The sequence below is a fragment of the Danio rerio genome, chromosome 16 (genome assembly GCF_049306965.1).
Source record: "Danio rerio strain Tuebingen ecotype United States chromosome 16, GRCz12tu, whole genome shotgun sequence".
NCBI classification, from domain to species: domain Eukaryota; kingdom Metazoa; phylum Chordata; class Actinopteri; order Cypriniformes; family Danionidae; genus Danio; species Danio rerio.
The window spans coordinates 35,208,394-35,223,265 of NC_133191.1; the positions used below are offsets into that span (position 1 = coordinate 35,208,394).

General features: G+C 35.8%; 2 protein-coding genes across 6 annotated transcripts in view; one reads left to right on the top strand and one right to left on the bottom strand.

The window, feature by feature from the left end:
* The window catches only part of gstk1 (glutathione S-transferase kappa 1), a 32,263-nt gene extending 31,164 nt beyond the window's left edge, over positions 1-1,099 (bottom strand). For 2 of the 4 annotated variants that reach the window (XM_068213942.2, XM_005158344.6), the window contains exons 1-3: positions 729-1,099; positions 563-634; positions 390-471 (exon numbers count right to left, since the gene is read on the bottom strand). In XM_068213942.2, the coding sequence (XP_068070043.2) occupies positions 390-471; positions 563-634 (154 nt within the window). In that variant the 5' untranslated portion in view covers positions 729-1,099. 4 annotated transcript variants of the gene reach the window in all.
* A 631-nt stretch (positions 1,100-1,730) lies between these two features.
* Positions 1,731-13,873, top strand: mboat7 (membrane bound O-acyltransferase domain containing 7). Of its 2 annotated transcripts, none has more exons than XM_021466647.3 (9): positions 1,731-1,853; positions 2,299-2,412; positions 5,964-6,093; positions 6,165-6,291; positions 6,376-6,532; positions 6,929-7,124; positions 9,284-9,436; positions 10,379-10,555; positions 12,324-13,873. In XM_021466647.3, the coding sequence occupies exons 2-9, from the start codon at positions 2,337-2,339 to the stop codon at positions 12,709-12,711; spliced, it is 1,404 nt and encodes a 467-aa protein (XP_021322322.2). In that variant the 5' UTR covers positions 1,731-1,853; positions 2,299-2,336; the 3' UTR covers positions 12,712-13,873.
* The last annotated feature ends 999 nt before the right edge of the window (positions 13,874-14,872 follow it).

Here is a 14,872-nt window from a genome sequence, read left to right on the forward strand (position 1 = left end):
TTTACACTTTATGATGGGGTCCCACACATAAGGAATAATATTTTTTGGCTGTGGAATATTACAAAATGTCTTTTGATAAGAATTATCTATATAATAATATTATAATAATGTTATAATTTTTTAACAGAAATTGTGTGATAAAGTGCTTGAATATAAATGTATTATATATGCATATATTACTTAGATTGTGTTACTCAATCATCAATCAGTTTGTAAATGATCTGATCATAAAACTGATTAAAGCATTCTCTTAACTGAATCTTGAACTGTTGTTTTTAATGGCTCGGTGTGTTTGACAGGCTTGTTTCTTTTCTTATGACAGTATGAAAAATGTGTTTTTTTCAGTTACTGTATATGTGCTTGTGGAAATGTCATTCCTCCTCGAATACCTGAGTCGTGCATGACAGCCCCTAAAAATGCTGGTTTCAGTTTGAGGTCGATGTTCCACACATTTCTGTAGCGACACAGCACCTTCATAAACGCAATTAAACAGACGTCAAACATCTTAAACTTAAATATGAATCGTAATATACTATTTCACTAAATGCGACACACGTAATACCTCAAATGCCAGCCATGAATAGGGAGAAACAACATCATAGAAGAGCTCGACCACTTTTCTGGAGCCAGACATCTGCAATGAATAAGCACACTCGCAAAACTGAACATATAATTAAAAGTAAAAAATATTAAAAAGTCATTTAAATGCAAGCGCGCACGTACCTTACCCTTGGATGAGAAGTGTGTCAAAGTTCAGAACTGAACACGGGGTCCACCCCTTATGTAAAATGCCCTTTCCTACGTCAGTTTTGCAACAGTCCTTTAAAATCTAGTTTAGACTAAAAACGAACTGCTAATTAATGCACTTTTTTTGCAATTACACTTTAACGTATTCTGTACGCCAAACATAGATACGACCCAATACGTTTGATTATTTAGTAACTTGGGTAATAGGAATTGAGCTTGCGAGTGCAGTGCAATTTACAAAAGCTTTCTGATAAAAATGAGTTTATGAACAACGACTTGAAAAAATATTTCATGAACGCAACAGCAGAGCTGTGCATACAGTGTGCATCTGTGTCAGAGCTCCGCCCACAGCAGCTACAGTGAAAGTTCCCGTCTGTTACAGGGGTTGCCAGATATGCTCAAGAAATTCAAACTAGGATGCCTATTTATGGAGTCAATCTAGTCAATCCATTTATATATACTTGCAAAAAAAAAAAAACGTTTTTCAAACAAAAAATAAAATATTGAGCAATAAATAAATAAATGCAATTCCCCAGAAAAAATGCAAAGCGTAAATTATTTTTTGAGAAATTTTTATTTATGTATGTCCCTAGAGACACTCCATGCTAATTTACTGGCCCACGAGAGAAAAATTAGGACCTGTTTAAAATGATTTACGACCTACAACACAATATTTCACTGAATTTAAAATAATAACTCTACATCCAAAAATAACAAACGCTAAAATCTCCAAAAACTTCTCAAATAGCATTTGATGTTTTAGTTTTAAGATAAGCCTCTGGGGCTTTTTTAATAAATGGAAAAAAATGCTTAGCTGTCCTTTTGATGGTGTAATTAAATGAAATTAAATAAATAAAAAAAAAAAAAATAAAATAAAATATGGAAATACACGAAATTTAGACGTTTGTGTACAGTGGCTACATGCTGTAGTGATTTTTATGCAAACCTGGCAACTCATAAAGCGATTCATGAACATATGCGGTAGTAGGAAGTGGTGAATGAGGAAAGAACACGCCAGTGCGCGGGCGGTTAAAGGGGACTGCTGGACAATATTTTATCCGCCACAATAAACCGTCTTTTAAAGCACAACTCCATACTTCATCGCTGTAAGTATTGCTGTTGTCATTTGGAAAATATGGATGGTATTTTGCCCATTATTATGTTACCAGTTTCAATCTGTTTATCTGCAAGTATTGGATGCATGTGATACCTTTCAGATAAATCCCTATGTCAGTTGTATATAAGCTGGTATTATTTTTGTTGTGCTGTTAATATAGTGTTATAATAATACTAGTATATTAATGATCAGTGCCTGTCTGGATGTGACTGCATGAGTTACAGAGCTGTCATGACAAGTTCAGTAAATCAACCTCAGTCAATCAAGTTTTGAACACAATCAAAGATTAAATGCCCACTAAATACATAAGCATTATCTTTTGCGTATCTTATATTACTGGCAATGATAAGATAACTGGTTAAATGCTGACAGTTTTCCAAACTGTTTTAACCTAAATATGATTTACTGTTTATGAAATATGATTTCATAAATAGTGAGTCAAATCTCATGTTTCCTTGATGTAAACAGAAGGATGTCACCGGATGAATTAGTCTATCTAGGAATCCTTGCTGCAACAATACCTGTGGGATTCCTCTTCCGCTACCTAAGTAAGTCTGGCCATGTCCATCTTTACATTGTTGTGTCAGTAATGACATGAATATTAGTAAAGTAAGAAGTTTCTGTTGACATAGTTTTACAGTATCTTTAGAGGGTGTGCTGACTGAGAACATATCGTTTTGTGTGTAAAAAACTATAAAATAATAAATGATACAGCTTGAAATCACATCTAAAACACACAATAAGGTCAACTGTAAGTACAGGCTTTCTGACCAAACTGAACTTATTCATTCACAGAACAAATACTGTACACTAAAAAAACTAACTTTTAAAATTGAATGTTTGGTGGCACGGTGGCTCAGTGGTTAGCACCAGGTCACTGGTTCGAGTACCTGCTTGGTCAGTTGGCATTTCTGAGTTTGCATGTTCCCTTCTTGTTCGTGAGAGTTTCCTACGGGTGCTCTGATTTCCCCCACAGTCCAAAGACATGTGCTATAGGTGAATCAAATAAACTAAATTGTCCTTAGTGTATGAGTGCATGTGTGAAAGAGAGCGTGTGTATTGGTGTTTTCCAGTACTGGGTTGCGGCTTTAAGGGCATTCGGTGTGTAAAACATATGCTGGAATAGTTGGTGGTTCATTCCGCTGTGGCGAACCCTAATGAATAATGGACTAAGGAAAATGAATGAAATGAGAGTTTTTCTACACAATAATCGTCTTTCCAAATATACAGACTCTACAGATCTCAGTTGTTATGGTGCAGGGCAGGCCCTGATTGGCTAATCGGGAGGACCGGGAGAATTCCCGATGGGCCGGTCTGTTTTTAGGCCGCGAGGGCTGGTTTCCCTAGCTCCAGAATCTGTTGCTCTCAGCAGTCACATTTTTTAAATGTATTTATTTATTTACTTGACCACAGCCTTTTTATTCATTATTTTACCGCAGCTTTGCTCTTTTTATCTATTTTCTCGCAGCTTCGTGAGCAAGATGCAGCCTGCAGGTTAATCAGCCAGATGAGTAACAATCCTGTGTATAGGTTGTGGTCCAGTGGTTAGCACGTTAGGTTACGACGTCGCTGACCCGTGTTCGATACTCGTCAAAGTAATTTTTTTTTTTCATATTTATTATTAAGCCATATAACACTGTTAGGGTTGTTGAACATTTGAAGTTCTAAAGCAGCTGTTTTCTCAAAAAAAGACGTGATAGTGTCATTAGAAACTGATTTGCAAATGACCTTATTTTAATATAGTCAGTCGTGAACTGAGGTGGGCCGGTCTGAGGCTTGAAACTCCAGGGCTGAGAAGGAGTCCCACTCTGGCCCTGATGCAGGGGTTTCTATACTTTTTAGTCCACAACCCCAAAATAACAATGGCAGGGATTCAGGGCCCCTACCATCTTCTGAGGTGGGTATAAATATACAAAGGTTAAATATTTATGCCAACAATAGGCCTACATAAACATAAGCATAATGACAACACAAAAAATGCCATATAACCAGATATCTTTTTATAGTAATTAATTTTTTGGGTAATTTCAACATGATAAGTACTAATAAGATGGAAGGCCACAATGTTTGGGGCATAACGAGTGCATTATTGACTTAATTTTGAAGACTGACTCTCTGAGATCATCCTCCATGTTCAGTTGTGATCTGTAAATATTTATAATATAAGTTTAAAAAAGTGTCGGAAAGCTAATCATAGTGCTGAAAAAAAGATTTGCTGCAACTAACACTTGATATGTTGTTATTAATCTAAATAATGTAATCACCCCAGGGGTCGCAATCCAATGAAAGAAAATCGAAAGGCTGATGACTGTTTTTTTTGACATGTTGTTGTTTTTTTACTATTTTTAAAAATCTTTTGTACTGTAGGATATGGGTAAAATATGGTACAACTAATAGTTTAATACATTTATTCAATTTTTGGAACTCAACACTCACTGTTGTGCGAGCCCCACTTTGGGTCAAAAATGTAATGGTCAATTGCAAATAAATAAATTCCCGCTTATTAAAAATGACTTTAATGACAGTTACAGTTTATAAGTAATATTTTGTTCCGGCAATAAATGTTAATAAATACAATGTTCCCATAAATGCAGCATAGGGGCGATGCAGTGGCACAGGAGGTAGTGCTGTAGGTAGTGCTGTCGCCTCACAGCAAGAAGGTCGCTGGGTCGAACCTCTGCTCAGTTGGCTTTCCTGTGTGGAGTTTGCATTGTAGGAATCCATCTATTAGCCCAATGACGAAACTAACAGCATGGTCGAAGGTTTAATGCATGTAAGCCTTTTCTAGTGCTTCTGAAAAGAATTTTATTATTTATTCGAATTTATTTATATTAGTTTTTAGCTCCGAATTCAATCTGACTCCAATTTCAATGATCCTAAAATTTAGATTGTATTTGTAATTGTAAGAACGGATCACATTCATCATTTATGATTTAATTTAGAGTTTTGATATTTTCTGAGGTCCGATATTCTAATTGTACGTTCATTAGGGACCAACATCGCTCAGAGTTCCACGCCCCGGGTTTGCGCATCTTCTCATGGACAATATGTCGACACTCTGAGAAGGGTGACTTCTTCGCATTACCCCCTGCTGTAAAGTAGCTGTTTCTCCAGCCTGTGTTTGCATTGTCAACAGTGATTTGAATAGAACAGTGAAACAGCTGGTTTCTTCATCACTTCTCTTGTCTAATGAAATTCCATAACAGTTCTCAGGGTCTGATATTTTGGATCCTTACAGCATGTTCTCCCTGCTTTCACGTGGGTTTCCTCTGCGTGCTCCGGTTTACCCCACAGTCCAAAGACATGCGATACAGGTGAATTGGTTAGGCTAAATTGTCCATAGTGTGTGTGTGTGTGTGTGTATGTTTCCCAGAGATTGGTTGCAGCTGGAAGGGAATCCTTTGTGTAAAAATGTGCTGGATAAGTTGGCGGTTCATTCCGCTGTGGCGAATCCTCGGATTAATAAAGAGACTAAGTCGACAAGAAAATGAATGAATGAATGAAATGCAGCATAGTGGCGCAGTGGTTTGCACTGTCAACTCACTGCAAGAAGGTCGTGGTTTGAGTCCCGGCTGGGTCAGTTGACGTTTCTGTGTGGAGTTTGCATGTTCCCCCCATGCTCGCATGAGTTTTCTACCCTGGTTTCCCCCACAGTCTAAAGACATGTGGTATAGGTGAATTGAGTAAATGAAATTGGCCATAATGTATGAGAGAGTGTATGGGTGTTTCCTAGTACTGGGTTGCAGCTGAATGGGGATCCGCTGCATAAAACATGCTGGAATAGTTGGCGGTTCATTCCACTGTGGCGACCCCTGATAAATAAGGTACTCAGGCGAAGGAAAATGAATGAATAAATGAATACCACACAAAAGATGTCAACTGATTTTTAGTAATAGAAGAATAACGACATGGATTCATAAGAATAAGAGTCTCACTTTAGGGTTTAAGTAAAAAAGAAAAAAGACCTTTCCAAATGTTGTTTAGCACTCAGTTTCCATCCTACGTTTTTATTTTACAACAGTCTATATTTGAATATACCTCACAGTATGTAAAAAAGCCACATTTTACATTTCATCTTTTTGTGTGCATTATTTACCAGGTCCTCCAGTCAAGCAGGGGGCAGCGTTGCTTTTAGGTTTGATCATTTCTATCGCAACCTGTGGGATCCACACCCTTCACTCACTATGCACAGTGTTAGGAACATGGATAATTATCAAAATCAACTGGAGGTTAGTGTGATATAGATTTCTAGACATTTATTCACAGCTATTCCACTGTAACCAGTCCTTGTTTTATTTAGAAGTGCTCCTGCTCTGTCTTTGGCCTGGACGTTTCTATATCTTCTCTTTTTCCGTTTGGTCACCTGGTTTGGCCTTCCTCAGCCCACACCCTTTGCCAATGCCATTCAGCTTCTTTTGACATTAAAGGTAAAACAAAACAAATTCTACACATGTTCCATATTTTCATTTCCTGATGTTATTGTTGGATAAGTCATTTTTTTGAATGCTCAGATGGTCAGTTTAGCCAATGAGGTTCAAAGTTATCACTTGGAGAGGAAAAAGGAAGTGAGCACCTTCACCAAGTCTCCAGTAGTGGCAGGGCTTTCCCATGAGCCTTCACTCTATGATATTATATCATACAGCTACTGCTATGTGGGCATAATGACAGGTATTTTGCATCTTGTTTTGAATGTCTTTGTCTATTCAAATGTTATGTACTGTTTGTTTTGCATGTGTGTTAACTTGTCTCTCTTGTTTTTCTCTGCTACTAGTTCAGTAATGTGTGAGTCTAATTCCTTTTCATAACTGATTGTGTTTATTATTGCTCCTCTTTTGTCATGGTTTGTCCTCTCATCCGTGTGCTTCACGTCAATCACTCTGTGTCAAATTGATGTGCCTCTTTTGCACTCCATTGCATTGATTCCACACCCTTCCCGTTATATCCTAATATCATGTGCCATTTTTGCCCATCTGTTTCATGTCTTCATTGATAACTCTTACCATGCTCTCGTCATGTTCCTTCATTTTCCATTTTCTCTCCCATCCACTCATCGATTTCCCCCAGGTCCCTTTTTCCGGTATCAGACATATGCAGACTGGTTGCAGCAGTCAAGTCCACTGTCTCTGCCGGGGAAAGAGCCGTGTCTGCAGAGGCTGAAGATGGTTCCTGTTTATGGACTTCTATTTATTGCCGTCAACTCTGTCTTTCCTTTGTCGTATGTGCGTACTGAAGATTTCCTGGAACACAACTACTTTTACAGGTTTGTTTTTCCTGAATAAAAGACCAATCCCAAATCTAAAGGCCTTGTCACACTGAGCGTGTCACATTAATGTGAGACAAAAACACTGATAGAAAATAAATTACTGTAAATTACTGTGCGCAAGGTGGCGCTGACCAAAACTTGCATTTTTTGACAGTTTGACTACTACGATGCTTATTTTGCATTTGCATCTTGTTTTTTCAGGTTGTTTTTGTCAGCTGCACAATATAAATAACAGTAAAAAATTTTTTTAAAAGTTTGGTTTTACACCAGAGATACAAACTATCTATCATGATTATAACACTTTAAATCTGGGGTCTCAAACTCAAATTGCCGGGGGACCATATCAGTGACTGACAGTTCATAGGAGGGCCGCTTTAACATTCAAACACAACTAAAAAGTGGAAACTTGATGTAATTGATGCACTAAGACATTCTTCCACAGAGTATATGCAGGCAAAGCTCCTTCTTTTTGTTTCTAATTGTACATATTGAAGGGGTAGTTCAAATTGCTATAGAAATACTACAATTTAATAATAGGCATAATAATTATTATTATTATTCTGTCCCAGTCAATTGTTGCTTAATCAAAAGTTTAACAGATAGCGCAAGAACAGCAGAAAGCAGATTGGGTAACTTTAGTGACTTTACTGGCAATTGTTCTTCTCAATATCGTTCTTTTTTGTAAAAGTACCGCAAAAAGGGGCAAAGCATATATACAGTTGAAATTATTAGCCCCCTGTTTATTTTTTTCCTCAATTTCTGTTTAACGGAGTGAAGATTGTTTCAACACATTTGTGGACATAATAGTTTTAATAACACATTTCTAATAACTGATTTATTTTATCTTTGCCATGATGAGAGTAAATAATATTTGACTAGATTTTCTTTAAAACACTTCTATACAGCTTAAAGTGACATTTAAAGGCTTCACTAGGTTAATTAGGTTAACTAGGCAGATAAGGGTAATAAGGCAAGTCATTGTATAATGATGATTTTTTCTGTAGACTATCAAAAAAATATATAGCTTAAATGGGCTAATAATTTTGTCCTTAAAATGGTGTTTAAAAATTAAAAACTGCTTTTATTTAAGCCGAAATAAAACAAATAAGACTTTCTCCAGAAGAAAAAAATATTATTAGACAACTCTTGGAAAACATCATTTGGAAAATATTAAAATATTATAAAAAGAAAAAAGAAAAACAATTTAAAGGGGGGCTATTAATTCTGATTTCATCCGTACATGCTATTCATAAGCAGAGACAGATTTAGCAATTTGGGGGCCCTAAGCAACTCTAGCCGCGGGGCCCAGGTCCTGAAATGCACCCTTTCAACTATTATTTTAAAAAATGATTTAGCAGATTTATATATCACTCAATCTTCTTTTTATGATTATTCTTAATGTGATTTCTATATTTAAATGATTAATTTTCTTAAAGTGAATTTACAACTAAAAATATATATATTTTTTTTCAATGAATTAGACTGCCGGACTGCTTCATGATTGGGGGTGGTGGATATTTTCTTTTATAATATTATTACATACAGTAACATTATTATAATATTATTATATTTTAGTGTGTATTAAAAAATATTTATGTAAAAATGTATTTGGTTGATTCTCACTATACAAAATATGATAGAAATTATTTTATATATTTTATATATGTTTATAGGTAAAATTTATACCTTAAAATTATAAATTATAAATTAAAAATTATATAGGGGTGGCTCCCCGATTTCCTGGTGCCCTAAGCAGCCGCTTACTTCAGCCGCTTACCCCGTTTACCTCACTTGTTGATTAAATCCGCCACTGTTCATAAGATAAATGCAGGATTACTTTAGAATAAAAGTCGGCTCAGATATTTTTATCCATGTTGTATTCATATTTAACTCCTCAACAGAATTTGTTGTATAGTGGAATAAGACTTCTGGAAAAAAAAAGGTCTGGACCGTCATATTTTGTGTGCACCAAGGATCAGATGACTTGTTCGAATGAACTGAACATTTACTAAACAATTGTATTTTATTTAATCTAACCAAACATGACAGATGTGAACACATTTTTAAAGTAAGGTTCAAAGGAGATGTTAAAAAAAATCTCAGTTCATAAAATTTTATTTACCAAATCATATCATTGTTTTGGTGTTATATTTCAGGTTTTTCTACATGGTGGCAATCTTCTTTGTATTCCGGATGCGTTTCTACTCTGCGTGGTGTGGAGCAGAAGCAGGCTGCATCAGTGCAGGACTAGGCTGTTACCCACAGGGGGCGTTGTCCAAACCAGGAGGAGGACCAACAGTGAAATATAGGTAGGTTGGTTTATTTTATGACCTTTTTATACTTTGACTGTAACTTGTAAATATGATGACTTTAATGTCCTGCCCAAAAAGATCCAGTCATGAGGCATACCAGGAAATAACATTGTTTGTTCTTTCAAATTATATTTGATAGAACTTTAATTGCACAAGAATAATTTACACAATACAGTTACTGATATGAAACAGGATCCCATAAAACACAGCAATAGACCACAGTTATGCAATATTAACCGCATATGTGAAGACAAACACTATTTGAGAATGGATGAAGGAGATGCAAAATCACTTAAAGGAATAATGTGCTGTCCCTAGTTTTGTATATTTGCACTTCATGACTGAAGTTATTTTTATACATTTTAAAATAATTTATATATGTTATGGGAAAACTCTCATTCTTCAAAAACCAGTACTTCAGTTTTTAGTGTCACACAATCCTTCAGGAATCAATCTAATATTGTTGGTGCTCAAGAAACATTTATAATCACAGTTGAAAACGGTTGTGCTGCTTATATATGAAGTTTGTTCATTTATTTTAGATATCATCAAAGTTTATAATAAAATTTTGTAAAACCGAAATTTTTTTTAATGAAAATCATGAAAATAAATATTTATTTACAAACATAGAAATACATAAAAACTACATTTAACAGTGTTACTAAATATGAACTTTTCCGGGAGCATCAGACAATGTCAACAATAACCCAACAACGTGTAATTTGTAAACAGTTGATGCAATGAGCTTGCACAAAAATATAAATATTACTTATTTTAAAAACTGTTATGGTACCAATATATTAGATTCAGTACTCACTTACTCAAAAAAAAATGTATTTAGTAAGACTGTATCTACAAAACTATTTAGAAGAAATAATAGCTCACTTGTGGTTTCATCATATGATTGCTAAAGTTAACGATATGTTGTTTATTTTTCAGCCCTGATCCTGAAACAGCAGTCGAGTATGACTTTAAAACGATCCAGAACATTGACTGCTATAACACTGATTTCTGCGTAAAGGTCCGGCATGGTATGCGCTACTGGAATATGACAGTACAATGGTGGCTTCACCACTACATCTACCCAAACGCCCCATTCAGAGCTTATGCCCTCAGGTGTGAACATGTACATCTGTCCATTACATTGTGATTTAGAGGGTCAGTTCATCAAAAAATGAAAATTCTGTTATTAATTATTCCCGCTTATGTCAAGCCAATTCCTTGAGACCTTTATTCATCTTCAAAACAAAAATTAAGATCATTTAGATCGGTGGATCTCAAACTTTTTTCCATCAAGTACCACCTCAGAAAACAATTTTCTCTCCAAGTACTACCAAAATGAGTAGTATTGAAATACAGTAGCGTAGTAGGCCCAGTAAAGCAGCTACAACTCTGCACAGTTAAAAAATGTGGCAGATTACCTCAGAAATATAGGCTATATGTCATATATGGCATATTATATATATCATTTTTAATAAATTTTGAAATGTGTGTAGCATGTACATGATATGATTCATTCCTCCGTGTACCACTAGAAGGAAGCCTGCGTACCACTAGTGGTACACGTACCACAGTTTGAGAACCACTGATTTAGATGTAATCCAAGAGCTCTCACATTCTCCATTGACGGCAATGGCCCAGAGACAATCAAAGTCCAGAAAAGGAGCCAAAACATTGTAAAACTATTCCATGTGACTTCAGTGTTTCAACTGTAATATACAAACACACACCCTCCAAAAAAGGGAACGATACTCTTCTTGGTCAGGGTGTGCATTAACTACAGTTCATGTTTGGTTGATATTGGAACAAGTTGACCCAATTCAGCATGTTGAATCTGCGTTGCTATAGGCTAAGAACAGCGCTCTGGTTATTTAGCAAGAATAGAGCGTGAGTGTGATGTAGTGAAGTTACATAGCAAGGAAACAATTCAAGTCACAAAACACAATACAAAGAGGCCGATTGTATTTTTGCTACAGTTTTCAAATATTTGCTAATTATATGGATTATTAGACAGTTACTGAGATAATGGTACTAAACGCTGCGTTGTTTATGCTTTGCACATGCGCATCAGAGGTTCTGGTTGCCCATTGTAAATGTGAAAACAGATACTGCCATCTGGGAGGGTGGACAGGCGCGTATTCCCACACAGGCACAGAATGCCCACTTTCATTTTAGTCTGCTGCCATCTGTTTGGTGTGTTCATGAGCAGCTTTTTCGACCAGACGGGACACAGCTGGGTTTCGTCTGCGCTAATTATTTTGGCATCGGCTTGGTGTGTACAGGCCTTTAAAGTCAGCATCACAACATGCAAGCGCCTTATTGCCTGTAGTAAATATGTGCCCTGATATGACATGGAAGACATAGGTCAGGGATGGGCAACTTTGGTCCTGGAGGGACGATGACTTGCAGAGCTTTGCTCCACCACTAATCAAACACACCTGAACAAGTTAATCAGTTTCCTCAAGATCACTAGAAAGCAATAGGCAGGTGTGTTTGATTAGGGTTGGAGCTCAACTCTGCAGGACAGTGGCCCTTCAGTACCAAAGTTGCCCATCCCTGACATAGGTAAATAGTTGTTTTGCCATTTTGTTTTGGCACATTAAAGTGATCTTGGAGCTTCGTATGATTACAGTTGAACCACTGAACTCATATGGAATATTTTGACAGTTTTCTTTTCTGTACTTAGGAACTTAGCTGTGTATGGAAAATGAGAGAGCTCTTGAATTTTATCTAAAATATCTTAATTTGTGTTGTGAAGATGAACAAAGCTCTCAGGGTTTGAAACAAACGTAGGGTGAGTAATTAATAACAGAATTAACATTTTTGAGTGAACTAACCCTTTAAAAGTACCATTATTGATCAACTTTCTCTTATGTTATGTCAGGGCTGGGTGGACGATGTTAATCAGCGCTTACTGGCATGGCCTTCATGCTGGTTACTACCTCTCGTTTCTCACCATCCCACTGTGCATCGCAGCCGAAACGGCAATGGAAGCATCAGTCAGAGCCCGTCTGGGACCAGCAGGCCAGAATATTTTCGACTGGATCCACTGGTTCCTCAAGATGAGGGCTTATGATTACATGTGCATGGGCTTTGTGCTCCTGAAGGCCAGCGACACTATCAGCTATTGGAGCTCCATTTACTTCGTAATTCACATCATCGCCATTGTTTGTATTGCAGTAGGACAGTTTATGAAAGGAGGGAGAAAGAGAGAGAAGAGAGAACGAGGTGAAGGAGAGAAAGAGGATGCGGTCAGAGAGAAGACTGAGTGAAGCAAACATGTGATGTGATAATGCTGATTACTGGAGAGGTGGTATGTTTACACACAAACAACAAAAACATTTTCCAACATGCACTGTAATAGCCATGAACTGCCATTTAAATGTATTGTGTTAACAAAAAAAAACAGCAACAGTTATGTGTATAGGACCCAGGGACGTCAGTCTTTGTTTTATTAACGGTTTCTGTCATTTTCAGAATTCTGATGGTAGCGTTTATTTTGTTATTACACACTGTTTTGTCAGCAGTTCAACATTATATATTCATCTATAACTAGTCAGTATTGTTTAAATTATATTATTATTGCTCTAAGATGCTTTAAACAATTGGAAAAGGGTTTGTATTGTATTTCAGTAGTAATTTTGTTTGTGTTGATCAGTGACCCTGGGACTCCATTTCATCTCCCACACACAGTACTTATAACCGAATCCATCCGTTTACAAAAAACCTGATGAATGTTAGATTCATATCACTACCTAGAGCACAAATTAGTAGAGATTTCCTCTTTGTGTAATTGTGTTATTGAGGCAAAACAGTTTTTATTAGAAAAAGGGGGTTTATTTAAGTTGGTCTGCCTTGTTTTTTATCAATTCTAAATGGTGGATTGAGGATCTATTGATGGTTATGTGTCATATATCAATATTGTTACTATTATTATACAAAGAATGTGAATAGAGCTCATTTTTATATAAAGTAAGTAAATGTCTTTGCATTTTTTTCTTCATTAATTTTTTTTTCATACCACATGGTGTACTGGAACTAACATTTTGAAGCCAAAACTTAGCAAAATAAAGTCTAAATAAGGATAAAAGATCAGATGTGAACAGAATCGAATTATTATATAAAAAATCTATTTCAAAACATTCAGGATTTTTGATTCACACTGGACGGCAGTGCTTCTGTTTTATTCCTGCTACTGTATACTGTACCTGTAATGTGGCACTCCTTTCTTTACCTTTTGTTTGAAAAGTATTTTCATTAATACAACCATAAGATTCCTTCCTGCTAAATATCCTTCCGATGGACTTGCTTTGTTTGGAAACGATGTGACAGCATCAGATTTTTACATGATGTTACAGTTTTAATTATTAACTTTCATTATTAAACATTTTTTATCCGTTTTTCCCCACAATAAATAATTAATAATAGCACTAAGAGCTGTCATTTTGTCCTGATTTACTCAAAAAAAATCTACCATTAAAATTTGGCTGAATATACTGTGTATGTATAGTTTCATTCATACATATATATATATATATATATATATATATATATATATATATATATATATATATATATATATATATATATATATATATATATATATATATGATAGTCTAAAGAACAAATCGTCGTTGTACAATAACTTGCCTAATTATCCTAGTTAAGCCTTTAAATGTCACTTTAAGCTGTATAGAAGTGTCTTGAAAAATATCTAGTCAAATATTATTTACTGTCATCATGGCAAAGATAAAATAAATCAGTTATTAGAAATGCGTTATTAAAACTTTTATGTTTACAAATGTGTTGAAAAAAACTTCTCTCAGTTGTACATAAATTGAGGAAAAAATAACCAGGGTGGCTAATAATATATAAAACTTATCTAAAAATATAACTATATATAAATATATAATATTTCATATTTTTAAAAAAAGTAATAATTTTTATCATTTTATTATCAAAAATATTCTTTATTATTGTAAGCTGTACTGCTTAATATTTTTGGGGGAACTGGATACATTTTGGGATGCTGTCAACCTGGCACTACTGCATCCCAGCCAAGGTGGTCAACCTGACCAAGTGCTCATACGAGGGAATAACCTGCAGAGTGATCTACCAAGGACGGCTCACCAACAGCTTCCAAGTGAAGATGGAAGTGCAACAGGGCTGCTTGTTATCCCCATTGCTCTTCCTCATTGCTATCAACTGGATCATGAAGACATCCACCAGTAAACGCAGAACCGGAATCCAGTGGACCCTGTGAAGCCAACTAGAAGACTTTGCAGACGATCTCGTACTTCTCTCCCAAAGCCAGCAGCAGATGCAAGACAAAACATTTTGTTGGCAGCCACATCATTAGGTTGGACTCAACATCTATGCAGAGAAGACCAAGATTCTTAAGATCAACTCCAGCTGCAACAATCCAGTAACCCT